At 42.7% G+C, this 24,738-nt stretch overlaps 1 protein-coding gene across 7 annotated transcripts in view; it reads left to right on the top strand.

Annotated features, from left to right (window-relative positions):
* The window catches only part of ZBTB8A (zinc finger and BTB domain containing 8A), a 62,573-nt gene extending 37,835 nt beyond the window's left edge, over positions 1–24,738 (top strand). For 3 of the 7 annotated variants that reach the window (XM_082685738.1, XM_082685739.1, XM_082685742.1), the window contains 3 exons: positions 14,199–15,022; positions 18,921–19,090; positions 24,380–24,732. In XM_082685738.1, the coding sequence (XP_082541864.1) occupies positions 14,200–15,022; positions 18,921–19,090; positions 24,380–24,712 (1,326 nt within the window). In that variant the 5' untranslated portion in view covers position 14,199 and the 3' untranslated portion in view covers positions 24,713–24,732. Of the gene's footprint in view, positions 1–11,910; positions 12,482–13,388; positions 13,556–14,198; positions 15,023–18,920; positions 19,091–24,379 lie in introns of those variants that run through there. The other 4 variants (XM_082685737.1, XM_082685741.1, XM_082685740.1 and 1 more) reach the window with 3 other exon arrangements.

The raw sequence follows: 24,738 nt of genomic DNA on the forward strand, positions 1-24,738 counted from the left end.
CAGCCAGTCCTGGATCCGCTGAAGAGGCACCACCTCGATCTGTGCTGGAACCACCAGAAAGATTCTGCATCTGCCTGAGCTGCCGTTGTCCACAGTTACGCCAGCCGGCTGCTTTGCGGCAATCGCCTGCAACGGGGAGCCCTGGAATGGGAAGTTTCCCTCCTCCTCTGGTCCTGGGAGTCCCATGTTCCATATCCTGCAGGAAGTCAGCTGGTGAGAGATCCTGGGTCATGTAGTTTGCAGTGTTTCAGACCCATCAGAGCAGAGCAGAGCAGCACGTAAAAAGGCAGTTTGGGGGCTTAAAAACCATATGTAAATAACCGGTACAGAACCTAAAATCAGTTGCCTTTGTTAGGAGGGCATTACTTCCTTATAGGGGCAAAGAAAAACTTATTCAGCCATAGATGGGTAGGTTAAGGAAAGACGGTGGCTTCTGTTGCTTGTCAATTGCTATAGTCTACCAATGAAGCAGTTTCCCCGGGAGAAGTCCCCTAAATATTTACTGAGCATCACCATGACATAAGCTGAGCTCAAGCTGTAACGCTTTAATCTTGTGATTTAAGTGGAAAGTCTAAATCAGAGTAGATTAGAAATCAGATACACATTTTTTTTTAAGATTTTATTTATTTATTTGTCAGAGGCAGAGGGAGAGAGAGCAAGCGAGCACAGGCAGACAGAGAGGCAGGCAGAGGAAAGCAGGCTCCCTACCGAGCAAGGAGCCCGATGTGGGACTCGATCCCAGGACCCTGGGATCATGACCTGAGCCGAAGGCAGCTGCTTAACCAACTGAGCCACCTAGGCGTCCCCAGATACACATTTTTTAAAAGGATTGATTTATTTTGGAGAGAGAGCACAGGAGCAAGGGGCAGAGGGAGAGGGGGAGGGAGAACCCCAAGCATTCCCCCTGCTGAGTGTGGACCCAACTTGGGGCTCGATCTCCTGCCCTGAGATCATGACCCGAGCCAAAGTCAAGAGTCAGATGCTTAACCTACTGGGCCACCCAGGCGCCCCATCACATACAGATTTTTTTTTTTAAGATTTTTCTTTATTTATTTGACAGACAGAGATCACAAATAGGCAGAGAGGCAGGCAGAGAGAGAGGGAGAGAGACGAGGAAGCAGGCTCCCCGGTGAGCAGAGAGCACGATGCGGGACTCGATCCCTGAGACCACGACCGGAGCTGAAGGCAGAGGCTTAACCAACTGAGCCACCCAGGCTCCCCCACATACTCATTTTTATAGTAACTACTGTAATTCTATCATATTTCCCATATCCTCATCATTTTCACAGATAAGAGATCAAAGGCATCTGAAATGAATTCCGATATCATCCTTTCCAGTGATAACCACTTTAGTGTGTTCTCAGTCTCATTCCTTCCTGCTTTATCTGGGAATTTATTTCTTCAGGGACTTTTTTCTTCCCCAAACATTCACATTCTTCTTCATGCTAACCACACCTCCTCTTACTATCACTGTCTCCCTTATTCTTTCCCTATAGGCAAAATGCCATGACGAGTTGTGGGTACTTGTTTCTCTCATCCCATTCTCCCTGAAACCCACCTTAACACAGACACACAGGCACACAACACAGGTGCACACACACAACCGGCCCCCATACACAAACACAAACACACACACACACACACACACACACCCCACTGATACATCCAGGGGTTGACTTAGTCCCCGTCTTACCAAGGCAAACACAGCTGATCACCCCTTCTCCTTGAAACGCTTTCTTCGGGGTGCCTGCGTAGCTCAGTTGTTAAGTATCTGCCTTCAGCTCAAGTCATAATCCCAGGGTTCTGGGATTGAGCCCCATGTCGGGCTCCCTGCTCAGCGGAAAGCCTGTTTCTTCCTCTCCCACTCCCCCTGCTTGTGTTCCCTCTCTCGCTGTCTCTCTGACAAGTAAATACATAAAATCTTGAAAGAAAGAAAAAAGGAAAGAGAAGGAAGAAGAGAGTAATTCAGGGAGGGAAGAAAGAGAGAAAAAAAAAGGAAAAGAAAAAAGAAAGAAACACTTTCTTCACTTCCAGGGTAGCTTTCTGGTTTTCCTCTGGTATCTTTGTCAGGGCGAGGGGCTCACCTCTCTTCCATGTGGCCTGCCTCCTTTGGTAGACACATCTAGTTTCATGACTTTAAATACCATCCAAAAGCTGATTCCCAGTCTCACATCCCCAGCCTGGGCCTATTTCCTCAATTCTACTCATGTATTCAACTGCCCGCCCTTTTTCTCTTGTTGGATGAATAACAGGACCCAGGAACCGTGTCCAAACGTGAGCTGCAGAGACTAGTCCCCACAGGTTCCTCTCCTAGTCTTTTCCATTGCAGAAGATGGGACCGCCGCTCAGCCAGTACTCACGCCTGTACACCCTGGGGTCACTCCTGTTGGTTCCCTGGCTCTCCCTGCCATACGTGTGTTACCTGGTCTTGGTCCTGGTGTGTGTCCACTGGAGTGTGAATTGCCTTTTCCCTTTTATCTATTCGGAGTCTTTTCATTAAGCCTCTTAAACTTATTCTTAACCCTATCTTGGAATTACAGCCTCCTTTTCAGGGCTCAGTATCTGGTACTGGGAATTCAGCTGCCAGTGGGCATTTCACTTGAGGTAATAGTCCTGTGACTGCCCTTTGATAAGGTCTGCTGCTGGTCATTCCCCATGCCTCAGCCTTTTTCCGAGTTCCTCTGTTTCTTCTTCTGCTTGTCAAAGGCAGTGCTCAGGTCTCTCCTGTCTTGTTTAAAAGCGAAAGCAGATTTCCCACTTCGCTTTTGCTGTTAAACATCCTCCCACTATCAACTCTCAGGTGCCTGTTTGAATTTGCACACAGTGACTACTGTTTGCAACACTGAACAGTACTGATGCTCACTCAAATCGTCTATAAATTGCCTGGAAAGCAAATTCTTATTGAAACTTAAACTTAAAAAAAAAAAAAGGGTTCCTTTTTTCCCCCAAGGAATTAACTTTTCACTAAAACTTTTAAGAATAGAGTTAGTGTTTTGATAACACTTTCTCATTTGTAAAAGAGTGGGCAATGTCTTGAACATCAGTGAATCATTCCTCTGTGAAACCAACTTTGATTCCTTTCAGAGTTAGGAGTAGATTTTAAAGAAAAGTTGCACTAATAATTAGATGAAAGTTACCAAAGAATTCAGAATCTTTAGAAATAACTTATAAATTGGGATTCTCTGGTTACAAACAAAAGGAAAGCCAATTTATGTTGGCTTAAGAGAAATGACATTTATTGGGTCAGGTAACTGAAAAGTCCGAGGATAGGTAGATACAGCCAAAGGCATGGCTGGGACTAGGGCTGGTGTTGGCAAAAGGCAACCTGTGGCTGTTTTTGTAAATAAAGCTTTATTGGAACACTGCCACGCCCATTGCTTCTCCTATTGTCTGTGGCTGCTTTTGTGCTACAGTGGCAGAATTGAGCAATATAGTGGTGAGGTTGAGGAGTTATGAGAAGGACCTCTGGCCTGCTATGATGTGTGGGTTTTTCCTGCAAATGAAGCAATTCTCCAACACTAATTCAACTCAGTTCTGGCACTGTCTACGTGGAGATGGTTTCGATTCACGGGTTAAGGCTCAGTCCCACAAGCCTGCCTCCACTTAGGTGCCCATCGCTGGTCCAGGTTGTCACCACCGATGCACCACCGATGCTGTAAATCAGAGGACCTCCTCCTTGGGTTCGATTAGTTTGCTTGATTAGAGTGGCTCAGAGAACTAAGGAAACCCATTTACTGACTAGATGACCAGTTCATTACAAAAGATATTAAAGGATACAGATGAATAGCCAGATGAAGGGATACACAGGGCCAGGTCCTTTCAAATGCAGGAACTTCTGTCCCATGGAGTTTGGGGCCAGCAAGTGGATGCGTTCTGGTTCACCAACCTGGAAGCGCTCAGAACCCTGTCCTTTTGGGGTTTTATGGAGGCTTCATTACATATGCGTGATTGATTAAATCATGGCCATTGGTGACTGATTCAAACTCTAGTTCCTCTCCTCTCTCCAGAGGTCATGGGGAGGGACTGAAAGTACCAACCCTCAAGTCTAATAAACCCAATCTAATGGTTGGTTTCCCTGCACACCCCACCCATGCATCTTAGGGGACTTACAGGAGTCACCACATTAACATAAATTCAGCTGTGGTCGATTGGGACTTACCATGAATAGCAAGACACCCATAGCATCTTTATGGCTCTGAAGTGACTTCAGAAATTGCGGATGAAAGACCAAATATTAGAACAAAAGATGCTCCTGTTTCTCTTATTGCTTAGGAAATCACCAAACAATGGTTTGGGGAGCTCTGAGCCATGAACCATGGGCAAAGTCCAAAATACATATTTATTATAAATAATAATCTCATACCTACAAGCCCTAAAATATTTCCTGTCTGGCCCTTTACAGGGGAAAAAAAAAAAAAAAAAAAAACCAACATAGGGAATAACATTATGTCAGTGGATCTGGACTTTCTCTCTTCTCTCTTCTCTCCTCAGGGTTGGTCCTTTCTCATGAAGTCTCCATCATGGTGGCAGTCCATCCACAGTAGATAGCTCTAGCCTTACATCCTCATAGGAGAGCTCTTCTTTCCCGGTTGCTCCAATAAAGAGGCTGGGTTCAATTTAATTGAACCTCCTTTGCTTGCTTTGTTTGGTGCATCCATCCTAAGCCAGTAACTGGCCATGGGAACGCCAGTGCTCTGATTTGTCAGGTCTGGGTCCACAGGTTGGTCTCTGGAGTGATGAGTCAAGTCAGTTTCTCCCAGACCTAAGTACTAAAAGAGGTGATGGGGTGATCCTCTTAAGAAAATCTGGGGAGGGGCGCCTGGGTGGCTCAGTGAATTAAGCCTCTGCCTTCGGCTCAGGTCATGATCTCAGGGTCCTGGGATCAAGCCCCGCATCTGGCTCTCTGCTCAGCAGGGAGCCTGTTTCCCCCTCTCTCTCTGCCTGCCTCTCTGCCTACTTGTGATCTCTCTCTCAATCTGTTAAATAAAGAAAAAATATATATAAATTTTTTAAAAAAAAGAAAAAGAAAACCTGGGGGGTGGGGCACCTGGATGGCTCAGTGAGTTGAGCTTCTGCCTTCGGCTCAGGTCACGATCTCAGGGTCCTGGGATTGAGCCCCACATCGGGCTCTCTGCTCAGTAGGGAGCCTGCTTCCCCCTCTCTCTCTGCCTGCTGCTCTGCCTACTTTGATCTCTCTCTCTCTCTCTTAAATAAATAAATAAAATCTTTAAAAAAAAAAAAACCTGGGGAATAATTACCAGAAAATGGTATTGAGTGAAAAGAGGGAGGAGTCAGAATAGAATAATGAGTAAACCAAAGGGAAATTTTATAATAGCCTGGTAAACAAAAACCTCCACTGAAAGAATGAAAATAACAGCTTTTAAATAGCTACAGATTCTTCTGTTAATATAGAAATACATACTTCTCCCTTTCACCAGTTCATTTGAAATCGAGATTTTAGCTCAACTATATGAAATTACTATTTCTATTGGTCGAAACAGTTTTGAATATTGGCAATTTCATGCAGTTTGTATTAGTATCCTAGGGCTGCTACAACAAAGTACCTTAAACTGGTTGCTTAAAACAACTGGAATTTATTCTATTGGTTCTGGAGACTAGAAGTCAGAAATCAAGGGGTTGGCAGGGCCATGTTCCCTTTGAAGGCTCTTGAGGAGATGGCTCCCAGCTTCTGGGGGCATTATGTTTTCTTGGCTAGTGGTTGCATGACTCCAATCTCCAGCTGTTCTTTCACAAGGCTTTTGTAATTCTGGGTCCTCTCCTCTTATAAGGACACCAGTCATTGACTACAGGACCCACCCTAGTCAAGTGACCTCATCTTAACTATTTCTGCAAAGACCCTGTTTCCAAATAAGGTTACATTCTGAGATTGCAGGTAAATGTGAATTTTGAGGGGACAGTATTCAATCCATTATTAGTTCATTATTAGTTCCATTATTAGTTCAACCTCACATTTTTGGAGAATCGAAAAATTAAAACATTTTATCTTTTCAGTCTCTAGAAAAACAAAAGTAAAGACTGAATTAGAGTATTCTAGGAATGCAAAGATCATTCAGCACCCAAAAAAATGTAACATACCATTTTAACAGATTGTTGTGGGTTGCATTGTGTTCCCCCCAAAAGATACGATGAAGTGCTAACTTGCAGTACCTTACTTGGAAATAGGGTTGTTGCAAATGTAATTAGTGAAGAGGAGGTCAAATTGGAGTAGGGTGGGCCCTTAATCCAAAATGACCCATGTCCTGGGACACCTGGCTGGCTCAATCAATAGAGCATGTGACTCCTGATCTCGGGGTAATGAGCTCAAGTGCCACATTAGCCCTAGAGCTTACTTTTTTTTTTTTTTTTTTTAATGGCTGTACAAGATGACTAGTGTCCTTATAAGAAGACACTATGAAGATACAAGGAGAGAGTTCCTTGTGAAGACAGAGACACACAGAGAGAAGGCAACCATATGAAGATAGAGACAAAGATTGGGGTATTGCTGCCACAAACCAAAGAATGTCTGGGGACACTAGACTCTAGGAAGAAGCAAATAAGGGTTCCTCTCTGACAGGTTTCAGAGAGAGCATGGCCCTGCTGACAGCCTGATTTCAGACATCTGTCATCCAGCCTGTGAGACAACAAATTTCTATTGTGTGAATTCACCCAGTTTATGGTACTTTATTACAGTAGCCCCAGGAAATAAATATACAGGTTAAGAAGAAAAAAATATAATACCAAGTAAACATTTAATAAAGTTTAGCACTCGTTTGTGATAAGTATTTTTAGAAAATTGGAAACAAAAGGATATCCATCAAACACACCTGTCTTAGACATCGTTCTTTTTTTTTTTTTTTAAAGATTTTATTTATTTATTTGACAGAGGGAAATCACAAGTAGATGGAGAGGCAGGCAGAGAGAGAGAGAGAGGGAAGCAGGCTCTCTGCCGAGCAGAAAGCCCGATGCGGAACTCGATCCCAGGACCCTGAGATCATGACCTGAGCCGAAGGCAGCGGCTTAACCCACTGAGCCACCCAGGCACCCCTAGACATCGTTCTTAATGGTGAAATTTTAGGAGCATTTCCATTCAGCCAATGAGCAGTAGAAATAAATCTAACAAAAATATGCAAGATCTTAATAAAGAAAATAAGGAAACATTGCTAAAGACTATGAAAAAAGGCCTAAATAAGTGGAGAACTATCCCATGTTCATGGATGGTAAGACTCACTATCATAAAGATGTGAGTTTTCCCATAAATTAATCTATAAATTAAATTCCAAAATAAATGCCTATAAAATATATTTTTTTCTCTTTTTAGTGAAACTTGATAAGGTTATCCTAATATTTATATGGACGAAGAAAGAGGCAATCAGAATTTTTTTTTAATGTTATTTGAAGAACTAAGTGGGGGAATTCATTTTAAAGTTTGGTAATTAATAGTATGAAGTATTGATCCAGAGATAGACAAACAGACCAGCTGAACTGAACAGAAAGCTCAGAAATAGATCCATGAATTTATGTAAACTAGATGTATGAGAGACAGTATTACCGATTAATGGGGAAAGGATAGACTGTTCAAAAATAGTGCCAAAGGGACGCCTGGGTGGCTCAGTGGGTTAAGCCTCTGCCTTCAGATCAGGTCATGATCCCAGGGTCCTGGGATCAAGCCCCGTGTTGGGCTCTCTGCTCAGCAGAGAGCCTGCTTCCCCCTCTCTCTCTGCCAGCCTCTCTGCCTACTTGTTATCTCTGTCAAATAAATAAATAAAATATTTTAGAAAAATAGTGCCAGAAAAATTGGGTATCTACATGAAAAAATTAGAATATGATATGCAAAATAAATAGTGGATCAAAGCCCTAAAAGTGAGAAACAGAACTTTAAAAAATATCTTTATGTCCTTGAGACTAAGGAATTTCTTTTTCTTTTTCTTTTTTTTTAAAGATTTTATTTATAGGGGCGCCTGATGGCTCAGTGGGTTGAGCCTCTGCCTTCAGCTCAGGTCATGATCTCAGGATTGAGCCCTGCATTGGGCTCGCTGCTCAGCGGGGAGCCTGCTTCCCCCTCTCTCTCTGCCTGCCTCTCTGCCTACTTATGACCTCTCTCTCTCTCTGTCAAATAAATAAATAAAATCTTGGGGGGAAAATATTTTATTTATTTATTTGACAGAGAGAGAGCAACAGCATGAAAGGGAACACAAGCAGGGGGAATGGGAGAGGGAGAAGCAGGCTCCCCACTGAGCAGGGAGCCCAATGCGGGGCTTGATCCCAGGTCATGACCTGAGATCATGACCTGAGCTGAAGCCAGATGCTCAATGACTGAGCCACCTAGACACCCCGAGACTAAGGAATTTCTTAAACAAGTTACAGAAAACACATTAATAGATTGATAAATTGGACTGTATTAAAACTAAAAGTTTCTTTTTAATGAAAACCACAATAAACAAAGTTAAAAAAAATCAAACCATAGACTGGAGAAGATATTTGCAAAGCATCTACCTGATGAAGGATTAATATGTCGGTTACTTAAAGGATACCTATAACTAAATAAGAAAAAGACAAACAACCCAACTTGAAAAATAAGAAAGGATATTGTGTAGATAGCATCATTGTGACCATTCAGCACCCGCTACCAATATTCGCATCCTTTGTTGTGTGACTTCACAGTTCTTCCCACTAACAGGGGAGAAGATCTTCTTCTCTTGACTTTACCTTTGGCCATGTGATTTGCTTGAGACTGTTACAATCGGGTAGATGTGACAGTGTACCAGTTGCAAGCCTGCACCTTAAGAGGCTTCGCTATATCTCCCCTTGGTCTTTTGTACTTTTGGCATCATCATGAGAAGATATCAGGTAGGCCAGCCAACTGTTCCCGGGAGGACGCTATGAGACCATGTAGTAACACAACCACCCTGGAATTGGTTGACTCCTAGGCGTGTGATTGGGCCCAGGCAAGATCAGCAGAGCTCTCCTAACAAGTCCACCCAGATCAGCCAACACACAGGCTTGTGAGTTAAATACTTATAAAATTATTTTTTGTAGTTAATTGTTACTTGGTGTTAGTTAACAGTATTGTAAGATCCATATGTACAATGGAGTATTATGCCTCCATCAGAAAGGACGAATACCCAACTTTTGTATCAACATGGACGGGACTGGAGGAGATTATGCTGAGTGAAACAAGTCAAGCAAAGAAAGTCAATTATCATATGGTTTCACTTGTGGAGCATAAGGAATAACATGGAGGACATTAGGAGAAGGAAAGGGGAAGTGAATTGGGGGAAATTGGAGGGGGAGATGAGGCATGAGAGACTGTGGACTCTGAGAAACAAACTGAGGGTTTGGAGTGGAGGGAGGGGGGATGAGTGAGCTTGGTAGTGGGTATTAAGGAGGGCATGTATGGCATGGAGCACTGGATGTGGTGCATAAACAGTGAATCTTGGAACACTGAAAAAAATAAGATAAAATTAAGATGTTTAAAAAAAATGATGAGGGGCACCGGGTGGCTCAGTGGGTTAAGCCTCAGTGGGTTAAGATCAGGTCATGGTCCCAGGGTCCTGGAATTGAGCCCTGTGTCGGGCTCTCTGCTCAGCTGGGAGCCTGCTTCCCTTCCTCTCTCTCTGCCTGCCTCTCTGCCTACTTGTGATCTCTGTCTGTCAAATAAGTAAATAAAAGCTTTAAAAAAAAATGTTAAGGGGCGCCTGGGTGGCTCAGTGGGTTAAAGCCTCTGCCTTCGGCTCAGGTCATGATCTCAGGGTCCTGGGATCGAGTCCCGCATCGGGCTCTCTGCTCCGCAGGGAGCCTGCTTCCCTTTCTCTCTCTCTCTGCCTGCCTCTCCATCTACTTGTGATTTCTCTCTGTCAAATAAATAAATAAAATCTTAAAAAAAAAAATGTTAAGGACTGACAAAACCAAGAAGTGGTAATTGATACACACACACACACACACACACACACACACACACACACCACATTAATGGGAGATACATTTAAATACTAGGTGATATGGTTCTGGCTATTGAATTGCAAGTGTAAGTCCCCTGGTGAGGCTCCAGAAAAGCTTCTTTTCCCTCTGATTAAAAAAAGAAAAAAAAAAAAAAAAAAAGACAGGCTGGGTTGATAATTGTCTTTTGTCCTTTCCTCTTCTTCCTGCTGGGAATGTGGACATTAGGCTGGAGATGGGACAACCACCTTGCAACATGAAGTGTTTTAATCTCATTAATGATCTTTTTTGTACATTCAATCTATTTGGTTCCTCCTCAAACCTGCCTCTTCTCCCCTGCCCCCTGCCACCCCTGGTTTCTTTTCTTGTGGATAATAACAAAGCAAAAGGAGAATGGCTAACATTCATGAAGTCCTTATTACTTGTAGCTTTGAGTGCTATGTGTGCAACAGCTCATTCTATCCTCACAATAATCCTGTGAAATAAGAGCTATTTCTTGTTCCAATTTACAGATAAGGAAATGGATGCAGAGGTTAAGTAAATTACCCAGGGTCATTCAGCTATTAAGTGGTAGAGCCAGAATTCCAGATTGAGCTCCCTGGTTCTAGCGTCTATGCTCATAACTATATGCTACTCTTGGGGTGCCTGGGTGGCTCAGTTGGTTAAGCCTCTGCCTTCAGCTCAGGTCATGATCTCAGGGTCCTGGGATTGAGTCCCACATGGGGCTCTCTGCTCAGCAGGGAGTCTGCTTCTCCCTCACTCTCTGCCCGTTCCCACCGCGTGTGCGGCTCGCTCTGTCAAGTAAATAAAAATGAAATATATTTAAAAAGCTACATGCTACTCTTTATATCTTTCATCGCTCTGACCTTCTTAAACATACTTAGTTTATAGTCTATTAGATTTTTATTGTTTTCTAAAATTGTGGGTGTTTTGCTTCTCCTGTTTGTTCTACCTGCTGATTCTTCTTTATGAAGAGTCATTTCCTTGTATGTTTTAGCAGGTTTGATGCACATTCAGCGACATGGAGCATAATCGTGTGCTCACGGGCTGCTCCAGGAGCTGGGAATAGATAAGTAAAGCAGGCAAAGTGTCTGCTCTCGTACCTTAAATTCTAGTCGGAGAAAACGGACAGCAAACAAATAAAAGGCTAGAGAATGGGAAGGGGTGATTCTATAGGATGGTAAAGGAAAGCTCTCAGATAAGGGGACATTCCAACGGAGACCTGAAAATGTGAGAATGCGAGCTACGTGTATCCCTAGGAGCAGATTCCCAAGCAGAAGGACTGGCAAGGACAAAGGCAGCATGGCAGGAATAGGCCTTGAATGTTAGGAATGAGCAGCGGTCTTTGTGGCTGGAATGCAGTGTAGGAGGGATAGAGCACAGGAGACGATGAGGGCAGAGAGATACCTGGACCGGGCGGTGCACATCAGGCAGCGCCTTTGAGGTCATGAGAACTTTGAGGCTGGCTGGGGAGCCTCTCAAAGCTCTCTTGGTGGGTCATAAGCTCAGTGATGGTATTTAAAACTATGAGGCTAGCTGGGCTCACCTAGGGAATGGTGTAAGTAGGCAAGAGGTCTGAGCCCCGAGGCCTGGGGCATTCCAGCGGTAGGGGAGGAAAATTTTTCCTCCACCTTCTTCGTGGCTGGGTCTGGAAATTAAACTGACACAGACACATTCGCGTGAGAAACGCATACAAAATGACTCCATAGAAGTTTCGCATGACTCCAACACCTTTATCGGGAAATGAAGAGCCGAAGTATCAGTTAGGCCTGAGTATATTTTTATGCTAGGTTCCTCGACGAGTGGACAGTCACCGAGGAATATGGTAGGTGAAGGGGTGGGAGATAAATTTAGTAACCGGGGAAGCTTGGCAAAGCCTGTTTGTTCGGATTCTCTTTAGCATCCCTTTGTCTTCTGAGATAAGGAGGCTCTTTCCTCTGGGTATAAAGAGGGCACCTCTCACATGGGGGTTATTTTAGTTGCAGGGGAGAAGGGAGGGGGGTTCTGAGTGCCCTTTCTGCTTCTGCTGTTTTCTCAAACTCCTACAAAATATTCAGTACGCCAAGGTGCCATATGTTAAGGTAGCATGTCCTGAATCCCATAGCATTAGGAGGCTAGGAAGATGCAGGACCAGCCGAGGACACTGAGAAAGAGTGGCCGGCAGCCGGGGAAGAACAGGGAGCAGAGGGGTCTGGGCATCAAGTCAAGAGAGCGTTTTAGGGTGAAGACAGTGACCCCACTGCCTGCGTAAAATGAGGACAAAGATAGGACCATTGGATTTGGCATGCAAGTTACGAGTGATCTTTTTTTTTTTTTTTTTTTAACAAGTGATCTTTTTAAAAAGTGATTGTGATGGATGGGGATGGAGGCTGATCGGAAGAGAACGGGGGAAGCGAAGACAGCAAATGAAGAAGCAAACCAAAAAAGTCTTTCCGGGCTCAGTCGCTGGAGGGTCCAACTTTTGATTTTGGCTCAGGTCATGATCTCCGGGTGGTGGGATCCAGCCCCATGTAGAGCTCCCTGCTCAGCGTGGCATCTGCTTGAGGTTCTCTCTCCTTCCTCCTCTGCCCCTTAGCCCTTCAATTAAAGAAATAAATAAAATCTTAAAACAAACAAACAACCTCTTTCAATGAATTTTGTGTGAAGGGAGCAGAGAAATCGAGTAGTAAACTGGGGCACCTGGCTGGCTCAGTGGGTGGAGCTTGAGACTTTTGATCACAGGGTCCTGAGTTCAAGCCCCATGGGTAGTGTAGAGTTGACTTAGAATTTAAAAAAAAAAAAAAAAAAATATATATATATATATAAATATATATATATATATATATATATAATATGAAATGAGTTGTAGCCAGGGGTGCATGTGAAATCAAGGGAGGTTTTGTTTGCTTGTTTCTTTTTTTTTTTTTTTTAAGATTTTATTTATTTATTTGACAGACAGAAATCACAAGTAGGCCAAGAGGCAGGCAGAGAGAGAGGAGGAAGCAGGCTCCCCGCTGAGCAGAGAGCCCGATGCGGGGCTTGATCCCAGGACCTCAGGATCATGATCTGAGCCGAAGGCAGAGGCTTTAACCCACTGAGCCACCCAGGCACCCCTGTGTGCTTGTTTCTAAGATAGGAAATAATAGACATCACAATGGTACGATATTGGAAATGATCCATTTTATAGGAAGAGGGCAACGATTTTGAGTTGCATCTAAGCAAAGATCATTTCCCACCTGGCTTGGGACCTGGGAGCACCCGATCCCAAGTGGTTGTGCATTTGCTTCCACTAAAAGCCCAGGAGCCCCACCACCCCAGGACTAATTTCCATGTTAAATTTCCACCTTGAGGTTTATCACACCAAACAGGTAGAATAAATTTGGATTCCAGAACCTCAAAAAGCACAATCTTGGGTCTGCTAGCTCACCTCGGTCCTTTTTTATTTTTTAGATTTTTATTTATTTATTTGACAGACGGAGTTCACAAGTAGGCAGAGAGGCAGACAGAGGAAGAGGGGGAAGCAGGCTCCTCGCTGAGCAGAGAGCCCGATGTGGGACTCGATCCCAGGACCCTGAGATCATGACCTGAGCCGAAAGTGGAGGCTTTAACCTAAGAAGCCACCCAGGCACCCCACACCTAGGTACTTTTTTTTTTTTTTTTTTTTTTAATTTCCCCAATGAAGGCCCTACAAAGACAAACTGTGTGTGTTTCTGGGATTTATGGGCAAAGTTCACTCATCTTTCTTCATGAAGGTCGTGGTCCCTAGAGGATGCCAACTTGTTACTGATAAAAACCTGAAGCCACATTGGGGCTCTGGCTCTGCTCCTTCTCCACCACCGGCAGCTTGGGATTTCTCATTTTCTTGAAAGCCCCGCCATACATTTAGAACACTTGGGTATGTTTTAAGGCGGTGGGGGGGATAAATAGAGAGAGGGAGACAAGCCATAGGAGACTCTTAACAATAGAGGACAAACGGAGGGTTGATGGGGGTGGGTGGGGGATGGGCTAGCTGGGGGATGGGTATCAAGGAGGGAACGGAGCAGAAGGCCTAAATCATAGAAAATGCTTGGTATAGGTTGGTGACTGAACAAATCACTGTCCAAAAACCACACAACTCATAGTACAGTACTAAGTGATTTTCTGCATCTTGGAGACTCTATCCTCTAAGAAGAAAGTGGTTTCCGTGGAGACGAGAGAAAGGTTTCTGATGGTTATTTCGGTTGACGCTGCTGGGAAAAGCCATGTCACTTTGGTCTGGTAACCCCATGTCTTTTCCTCTCCAGAATGGAGATCTCCTCTCACCAGTCCCACCTCCTGCAGCAACTGAATGAGCAGCGCAGGCAAGACGTCTTCTGTGACTGCAGCATTCTGGTGGAAGGGAAGGTCTTCAAAGCGCATCGAAATGTATTATTTGCTAGCAGTGGTTATTTCAAAATGCTCCTTTCTCAGAATTCGAAGGAGACGAGTCAGCCCACCACAGCTACCTTTCAGGCCTTCTCCCCTGACACTTTTACGGTCATCCTGGACTTTGTCTATTCTGGCAAACTCTCTCTCACGGGTCAGAACGTCATAGAAGTGATGTCAGCCGCCAGCTTCCTTCAGATGACTGATGTCATTAGCGTATGTAAGACCTTTATTAAATCTTCACTAGACATCAGTGAGAAAGAAAAAGATCGCTATTTCAGTCTCTCCGATAAAGATGCCAATTCTAACGGTATAGAACGTTCCTCCTTTTATAGCAGCGGCTGGCAAGAAGAAAGCGGTTCTCCGCACTCTCACCTGAGCGCAGATCAAGGAACAGGTGTCATAAGTGGGAAATCTTGGAGTAAGTATAATTACCATCCAGCCTCCCAAAGGAATACTCAACAGCCTTTGGCCAAGCATGAACAAAGGAAAGACTCCATTAAAAAGTCCAAACATTTGAGGTTGTCACAGCCTTCTGAAGTCGCTCATTATAAGTCCAGCAAACGAGAAGCGCGAACCTCAGATTCTTCCAGCCACATTTCCCAATCTGAAGAACACGCACAGATTGATGCTCACATGGACTCCACGCCCGTTGGCTATCCGTATGGTCCAGGATCTGATGTCACATCCAGAAGCTTTCCAGGTATCCAAAAAAAAAAAAAAGAAAAATCAGTCCCCTCAGTGAGGTCCTAAGGCTCCTGTGCTATACAAACCAATCCTATCTCAGCATGCCCTTACTTTGAAGTGTTACAGGCAGTTGAGCCAAGTGATTTTTTTTTAAGTCATTCTCCTCTAATCAAAGTTATTTCATAAAACATGAATTTAAATTTCTAATTAAAAATAGTATTGGATAGGGGCACCTGGCTGGCTCAGTTGGTAGAGCACATAACTCCTGATCATAGGGTCATGAGTTCACATCCCACATTGGGCATGGAGCTTACTTTAAAAAAAAAAATTTAAAAAAAGAATAAATTTAATAACAGTCAAAACAATAGGGTTCTGAATTTCAAAGCCAAAGATTTTCCCAGCCTATGTCATCAGATGATTAGATTACTGTTAAGCCCCTATAGCTCTTTTTTTAAATGATTCAATCCCTAAGATGCATATCTTCACTTTAAATTACATATTTTTTTTTCGAGTATTTACTCAGGAGGAGCATTTTTATACAGAAAAGTTAAACAGAGCATTCATGCATATTTACAAAGGTTCACAGACCCAAGACTTTAAAAAACTGGACATCTGATTTTGAGACATAAAGACATAATTTAAAAACCACACGCAACCCTTAACATAACACTGTAATCCTGCGTGCAACAACAACCAGAAACATCTCATTTTTATGATAGTAGTAAAATGCAGAAAGACTGTGGAGGTGTTGGTTTCAGTAATCCACCCCTTACCACCAGAAGACTATAGTAGAGAACAGGAATTGGAAATGCATGTCATGGGGTGCCTGAGTGGCTCAGTGAGTTAAGCCTCTGCCTTTGGCTCAGTCATGATCCCGGGATCCTGGGATCGAGTCCTGCAGCCGGCTCTCTGCTCTGCTCTCTCTCTCTCTCTCTCTCTCTGCCTGCGTCTCTGCCTACTTGTGATCTCTGTCTGTCAAATAAATAAATAAAATCTTTAAAAAAAAAAGAAATGCATGTCATACTAGAGGGCCTAGGTGGCTTAGTCCATTAAGCAGCCAACTCAGTTTTGGCTCAAGTCGCAATCCGCAGTTGTGGGATCGAGCCCTACGTCAGACTCCATGACATCAAACTCTGTGCTCAGAGCTCAAGCTCAGTCTGCTCGAGATTCTCTCTCTCTCCTTCAGCCCCTCCCCCTGCGCTCTCTCTCTCTCAAAATAAGTAGATTTTTAAAAATTATGTAAAAAAATGCATGTCATATAGTTCTGCCTCAACTAATCAGGTAGCAAACTTGCTTAATAGTTTACGTGTGAATTTAAAGGAAAATTATAAGGTGAAACACCTGTAGATTATAAGATTCAGATTATATATTTAAAATTATTTTATTTTAGGAAAATTTCAAACATATACAAAAGGAAAGAGAATAGTGTAATTCATCTCCATGTACCCCTTGCCCAGTTTGTACAACTTCCTACTCACTGCCAATATTGTTTCATCCGTATCGTTACTCCTCACCCCTCCCTGTATTTTTTTTTTAAGATTTTTTTTTTAAGATTTTATTTATTTGACAGAGAGAGATCACAAGTAGGCAGAGAGGCAGGCAGAGAGAGAGAGAGGGAAGCAGGCTCCCTGCTGAGCAGAGAGCCCAATGCGGGACTCGGACTCGATCCCAGGACCCTGAGATCATGACCAGAGCTGAAGGCAGTGGCTTAACCCACTGAGCCACCCAGGTGCCCCCCCTGTATTATTTTTTAAGCAAAGAGCAGACGTCATACGTTTTCATCTATAAATATTTCAGAATGCATCCCCAAAATGTAGTCTAAAAAAGGTGGGGTGGGGTCTCAGTGAGTTAAGCATCCGACTCTTGATTTCAGCCCAGGTCATGATCTCAGGATTGTGAGATCAAACCCCACATCCAATACCAGTGCTAGGCATGGAGCCTGCTTAAGATTCTTTCCCTCTGCTCCTCCACTTCCCTAAAAAAATACCAAAACAGAATGGGACATGCAACTCTTGATCTCAGGGTTGTAAGTTCAAGCCCAATGTTGGGCATGTAGCCTACTTTAAAAAAATAAAATAAAGTTGTCTTTAAAAATAAATAAATAGGGGTACCTGGGTGGCTCAGTGTGTTAAGCCTCTGCCTTCGGCTCAGGTCGTGATCTCAGGGGCCTGGGATCAAGCCCCACATCGGGCTCTCTGCTCAGCGGGGATCCTGCTTCCCCTTCTCTCTGCCTGCCTCTCTGCCTACTTGTGATCTCTCTCTATCAAATAAATAAATAAAATCTTTAAAATAATAATAATAATAATAATAATTTGGGGCAGATAATATACTTTAGAACAAGAGGCAACTGTATTTTCCCATAGTACTAACCTGAAAATATGTGAAATTGTAGCCGGTCACTGAGCTTACTGAAAGTCTTGCCGAGCTCTGACCATTGACCAAAACATCAGAGCAAAAATGAGAAATCTTTGTTCCACTATAAAACAGCACAAGAGTGATCTTTTCTCTGTTTGGGTTCTGTACTTTTATAATTCTATGCAAATCTAACTTCAACAATGAACCACTGATGGGGCGCCTGGGTGGCTCAGTGGTTTAAAGCCTCTGCCTTCAGCTCAGGTCGGGTCGTGATCTCAGAGTCCTGGGATCAAGCCCCACATGGGGCTCTCTGCTCAGTGGGGAGCCTGCTTCCTCCTCTCTCTCTGCCTGCCTCTCTGCCTCCTTGTGATCTCTGTCTGTGAAATAAATAAAATCTTTAAAAAACAACAAGAACAAAAAACAAAACAATGAACCACTGAATTTAATGGCTATTAAATTGATGAAGTTTGCTTCCAAACAAATATCTTGAGTACATGAGTTTTATTTATTTTTTTCAAGTTTATATAAATATATATATATATATATTTTACTAATCTCTGCACCCAACGTATGGCTCAAATCCACACCGCGGAGATCCAGAATCACATGCTCCAATGACTGAACCAGCCAGCCAGGCGCCCCTTGAATACACGAGTTTTAAAATAAAACATTAAATAGCCTTGACAGTTTTTCCCCTTTAAAAGTGTTACAAGTGTACAGAAAGTAGAGGCAAGGAGATAAAAATATGTCAATAAAACACATCACTTAAAAGCTATAATATGAAATACTTTGAGGTTGTACCTCCACTTCTTTTGCTTTTGTTTTTGTCTTTTTTGTTTTTTAATCTCTAGTTTTAAAGTCCAGCTCTCCCTTTTTACATTTCAAATCCAGTGACTCCACAACGCAGAATGAGAGGACAGCGCAAGAGTGTAAATTTACCCCAACGTTGTACATCTCTCAAATGCTCACGTTACCGTTCTGGACTCAGGGGTGCATGGACAATGGAGTCTTTTTTTTTTTTTTTTAAGATTATTTGTTTATTTATTTGACAGTGATCACAAAGTAGGCAGAGAGGCAGGCAGAGAGAGAGGGAGGGAAGCAGGCTGCTTGCTGAGCAGAGAGCCCGATGTGGAGCTTGATCCCAGGACCCTGAGATCATGACCTGAGCCAAAGGCAGAGGCTTAACCCATGAGCCACCCAGGCGTCCCTGGACAATGGAGTCTTTTTTTTTTTTTTTCCTCAAAGATTTTATTTATTTATTTGGCAGACAGAGATCACAAATAGGCAGAGAGGCAGGAAGAAGCAGGCTCCCCGCTAAGCAGAGAGCCCGATGTGGGGCTTGATCCCAGTACCCTGAGATCATGACCTGAGCCGAAGGCAGAGGCTCTAAACCACTGAGCCACCCAGGTGCCCCTGGACAATGGAGTCTTGATGACATCTCTTCCTTCTCCTTTCCTCCTGCCTTTGCAAGACTCACCAACTCCTTTGGGATTCTTGATATTAGATTGGAACTGTTGTGGTGAACTTTCCAGTGATTTAATCAAACTGTCTCCTGACAGATGATCTGCCCCGGATGCGGTTCAAGTGTCCCTACTGCACCCACGTGGTGAAGCGGAAGGCAGACCTCAAGCGCCATCTTCGCTGCCATACAGGGGAAAGACCCTACCCTTGTCAAGCCTGTGGGAAGAGATTTAGCAGGCTGGACCACCTCAGTAGCCATTTCCGCACAGTACGTACAGGACTTTTCCTCATTTTACTTCTTAAGAAACGTGCACAATCACCTGCTTTCGGATCATCTTAATTTACTGAGGGAAATCTTTTCCTACAACTGTGCTCTGTTGGAAATGTTTCCAACCTAATGGTTTCACTTTGCACATAATGCCTCATTTAATATATATTTTCATTCTCCTTTGAGACCGTGAAGTAGGAGATACTCTTTTGAATATCCATTTTGTTTTCTAAAATTTTTTTAAGGGTTTTATTTATTTGACAGATGGAAATCATAAGTAGGCAGAGAAGCAGGCAGAGAGAGAGGAGGAAGCAGGCTCCCTGCTGAGCAGAGAGCCCGATGCAGGGCTGGATCCCAGGACCCTGGGATCATGACCCGAACCGAAGGCAGAGGTTTTAACCCACTGTGCCACCAAGGCACCTCTGTATAAATTTTTATTAATTTTTTTAAAGTATCCATTTTAGTTCATTTAAAATCGAGTATGTTTTTATGTACCAGTCTCATCCAGAGCCAGAGACGATGTAAACTAAAGATATCTGGATCTCCAGGTCAGAATGACCACTGCGTGTGGCGATTCTGCGTGTCCTGGTGGTTCTCTGATGCTTACCTGGTAGGATCTCGGTCCGTTTCTGCTGTCCATCCTCTGTCCCCTGTGCCCCTTTCGAGTCTCTATCTGTAGTCTCCTCAAGGAAGGGAGCAAGGTGGGCAGTAGAGCCACTTCCACTCAGACTGGACTGTCAACAGTTAGGAAAATCTCAGCAAATTTGCTGTTCAGTGCTCTGGCGGGCTACTAAGGCAAGGGCGTTGGAATTACTCCACTGTTCATCTTGTGGCAAGAATGTTTTCTGAAATCTGTGTTCTATTCTGCTTCTATTCCCTTTGTATCAGCCCCTTTTAACTTCAAAGGACAATGGGCCACTGAGGGTGATTTCTTCATGCATTGCTCTGGACTTCATTATTTTGCAAATACAGACGGAGCACCCATGTGCCAGCCCCTTTTTTTCAGCGCTAGGTCTCCAGCAGTGGCAAAACAGACAAAATCTCTGCCTTCCAACATCTGGGCGGCTCAGTCTGTTAAGTGTCTGCCTTTGGCTTGGGTCATGATCCCAGGGTCCTAGGATGGAGCCCCGCATCAGGCTCCCTGCTCCCTCTCCCCATTGCTTGTGCTTTCTGTCCCTCTCTCTCTCTCTCTTAAATGAATAAATAAAATCTTTAAGCAAATCTGTGGCTTCATTAACCTTATGAAGCTAGGATTTTTTAAATTAAAAATTATAAAAGCAATGAATGTGCATTTTTAAAAGTAAAAATAAGAAAATAAAAATATTTTTACCACCAGACACTACCATTCCCCCCCCCCTTTTTTTTAAAGATTTTATTTCTTTATTTATCAGAGAGAGAGAGAGAGAGTACAACCAGGGGGAGCAGCAGGCAGAGGGAGAAGCAGGGCTCTCTGCTGAGCAAGGAACCCGACGCGGGACTTGATCCCAGGACTCTGGGATCATGACTTGAACCGAAGGCAGATGCTTAACACACTGAGCCACCCAGGCATTTTCAGATACTACCATTCTTAAGACAGTATCGCATGCATATAGATGGTTTTTTGTTTTTGTTTTTACCAAATTAGATCATACTGTTTGTGCCTGCTATCTTTATGAACAAGCTCTACCTTTCCATCTCAGTGGAAATTTTATCTAATATCCAGTTCAATTTCAAACCTCCCTGTAATCCCCCAATACCTTTTAGAGCTTGTTTGTCCAAACCAGTACCCAGTGAAGGATCCTGTACTACATCTCATTAAGTCCCTTAAATATGTTTTTAAGAGAGCATAGTCCTCCCTGCCCCCCTTTTCATTTCCATAACACTGACTTGCTGAAGATGCAGAGATAATTAACCTACCTCTCGATTTCTCTGCTTGCTTTAACAGGTGTCATTTAGCTTGTTCCTCTGTCCCCCTGCATTTTCTATAAACTGTATGTTTTATCTAAAGACTTAATGGAGGGACGCCTAGGTGGCTGAGTCGGTTAAGTGTCTCCCTTCAGCTCGGGTGATGATCTCAGGGTCCTGCTGGGATTGAGCCCCTTGTCCAGCCCCTCAATGGGCTCCCTTCTCAGTGAGGAGTCTCATTCTTCTTCCTCTGCCCCTCCCCCTGCTCACACACATTCTTTCTTTTTCAAATAAATAAATAAAATCTTTAAAAATAAATAAATAGGGACGCCTGGGTGGCTTAGTGGGTTAGGCCTCTGTCTTCGGCTCAGGTTATGATCTCAAGGTCCTGGGATTGAGCCCCGCATTGGGCTCTAGCCCCGCATTGGGCTCTCTGCTCAGCAGGGAGCCTGCTTCTCCTTCTCTCTCTGCCTGCCTCTGCCTACTTGTGATCTCTGTCTGTCAAATAAATAAATAAAATCTTTAAAAAAATAAAAATTTTTTAAAAATTAAAAATTAAAATAAATAAAGGCTTAATGGATTCAAGGTAAATACTTTCAGCTACACTTACACATCTATACACAGCTATACTTACATATCAAGGGTAAAATTGTTTCACTCATAATATGTCACATTAAGAGACACAGTATCTGGTGGACCCATCATTCATATTGTTAATGGTTGGTCATTAAAGTTAGGATAATGAGACTGTGATCCCACCATTTTTCAGTTAAAGGTGCCACCTTGTGATTAGAAAGGAATCTGTGTGGAGCTGTTTTGGCATTATGCTACTATCCATTTCCCTATCAACCATTCATTTCATGGTATTAATATCAGTTGATAAACTCTGTCCAAACTATTAATTTTACTTGGGTTGTAGAATGATTTACTCATTTTATCATTTCTTCTACCTTATTAGCTAGAATTCTTTAAAGTAAAACTTTCCTTCATCACCTGGGACTATTCAGTTACTTTGAAATACAGTTACTACAGGAGAAACAGGATAAATATTTAATTCTTTCCCTTTAATTATCAATTTTCAAGTAAAGAGTTGATTTAGTAGCAGTTTCAAATGGCAGTATGAATATTTTCTGTTTTTTTTTTTTTTAATAGCATATGGTCTCATGAATTCTCATTCATTCATTGTGTTTGGACCTACGACAATTATTATTCTTTTTGATACTCAAATTTTCGGTTTTGTCCAGTGAGGACAACTTGAAGCTATTTCTTGCATCCCTTTGTCATAACTCCGGTAAATATTCAAGATGGCCTTATTCTCTGGCCCTCAAATTTCCCTAGGCTCACCTTGTATTTTCCCTGGAAAATACGAGTCGCAAACCTGGAATCAGCCATTTCTCAAAAAATGAGAATGGGGAGTAAAATTAGAAACCAAACTTTGGATACCTGGAGTGCTCACTACTCATCGTTACTAAGGGGTCATTCCTCTTAGATTATTTCAGTGGATAGAGCTAGAAGATTTTTAAATAGTGGGTTTGTGATGATATTTTCAATTATTTTTTGGATTTTCAAGTTTAACATTATAGTGTTTTACTTAATTTCTTTGACTTAGTAACTGTATTGGATTGAGGGGGTGGGGGATAAATACAAATCTGCCAGAACTTTCTAAGAAAACACACCACATAGAATACTCATAATATTACTAGCTCGGCAACAATAAGGGCACATTCAAGTTGTGTAGTTTTGATATTTACTGATTAATATCTCAACATTTAAGCAGAAAATAATAACTATACTATATTTTCTTAGATATTTTACCAGACTGCATTAGTTTTCTTGTTTTTTTTCTTTTCGCCATTTGTGTTTAGTGGCCTACTTCCATATTGTTCTAATTTTATCTAAATGAATATGCCATAAATAGTAATTCAACAGTATAAAATTAATTGTAATGGTTTTTGAGTAGAACCCATAATCTGCTCCTGACAGCTGTTTAAAAAGTTATTAGTAACTGTAATTATGTAGTTATTCATCAGTTACAAATTTTTCCCAAAGCATTTCACACATAGTAACTCGTTTGGTCCTCACGACCTGAGTTGTATTCTCATTAGTAAGTGGAAGTATGCAGAGATAGTATTAGGCTGATACATGACAGAAGTACCACAGTTGTTGTTATGACCAGTTTCCATTTTGATTGACAGCCTTCCATTCTGTTTGGGTGGTGTCCATATCTTACTAGTTGTTAAATATTTTGCCTATCGAGGTGACTGGGGGCTTATGGGGCACCTCTGTGGCTTAGTCATTGAGCGTCTGCCTTTGGCTCAGGTCATGATCCCAGGGTCCTCTGATTGAGCCCCGCATTGGGCTCCCTGCTGGGCGGGCAGCCTGCTTCTCCCTCTCCCACTCCCCCTGCTTGTGTTCCTGCTCTCGCTGTGTGTGTCTCTCTCTCTCAAAAAAAAAAAACAAAACAAAACAAAAAACCTTTAAATAAATAAATAAATAAATAAATATTTTGCCTGTTACTCTGGAAGCAGGTTTATATTGTTTTCAATTACTTGCTTCGAAATACATGGCTAGTAAATGACAAAAGCAGGGCTAGAGCCTAAACCTTCCTGTTCTTACTTTAGTTCTCTTTAGACAGGATCTTTCATTAATAGAAATGGCAAGTAATCCTTCTATCCAAAAATAGATTCTGATGGGGAACCTGGGTGGCTCAGTCGATTAAGTGTCTGCCTCAGGCTAAGGTCATGATCCCAGAGTCCTGGGATCAAGCCCCACATAGGTCTCCCCGCTCAGCAGAGAGCCTGCTACTCCCTCTCCCTGTGCCTGCCACTCTGCCTACTTGTGCGCTCTCTCTCTCTCTCTCTCTGTGTCAAATAAATAAATGAGTAATCTTAAAAAAAAAAACTCAAAAATAGGTTCTGATAAACAAATTTGGGACAATAGATTTTTCTTTCTCTAGCTGGTAGCAACAAATTAACATGCAATGAGGCTTCTCCCTTGCCAGAATAAAGGTATATAAAGTCCTTAGAATAGTACATGTGATATATTTAGTGTTTGCAATTATTATTTTTCTGGGACGGTGTCCCTTGTTACCTCAGATATCAAAATACTGTTGGATTAAAGGATAGGTGAGATTATTAAGCATGTTTTATTAAACATGACAATGTTATATCCATCATATAGAGAAAGGTGGTGGGTTTTGTTTTGTTTTGTTGTATTTTGAGAAAGGGGGTGTTTTATTTGTGATGTCAATTTATCACCAAAACCTGTGGTCTTTTTCTAATAATCAGATGTAAATTTAATATTAGCGCTTGGCTTTGGACATCTTAAGTTTGTAAACTGGAACCTAGATATACTGTTCTGCTTTCGAAAACCCCTTTTTTTATAACTATTTCAATCTCTACACAGATTCACCAGGCATGCAAATTAATCTGCAGGAAATGCAAACGCCACGTGACTGATCTAACAGGGCAAGTGGTCCAGGAAGGAACCAGGCGCTACAGACTCTGTAATGAGTGCCTCGCTGAGGTGGGCATAGACCGCCTCCCCATTGATCTGGACGCCGAACAGCATCTTATGTCCCCATCAGATGGAGATAAAGATTCCAGATGGCACTTGAGTGAAGACGAGAACAGATCGTACGTGGAGATCGTAGAGGATGGGTCTGCCGATCTGGTCATACAACAGGTTGACGATAGTGAAGAAGAAGAAGAGAAGGAAATAAAGCCCAACATTAGGTAGCTAACGTGCAAACCAACAGAGCTGGC

Source organism: Mustela nivalis, assembly GCF_964662115.1.
Source record: "Mustela nivalis genome assembly, chromosome: 10".
NCBI classification, from domain to species: domain Eukaryota; kingdom Metazoa; phylum Chordata; class Mammalia; order Carnivora; family Mustelidae; genus Mustela; species Mustela nivalis.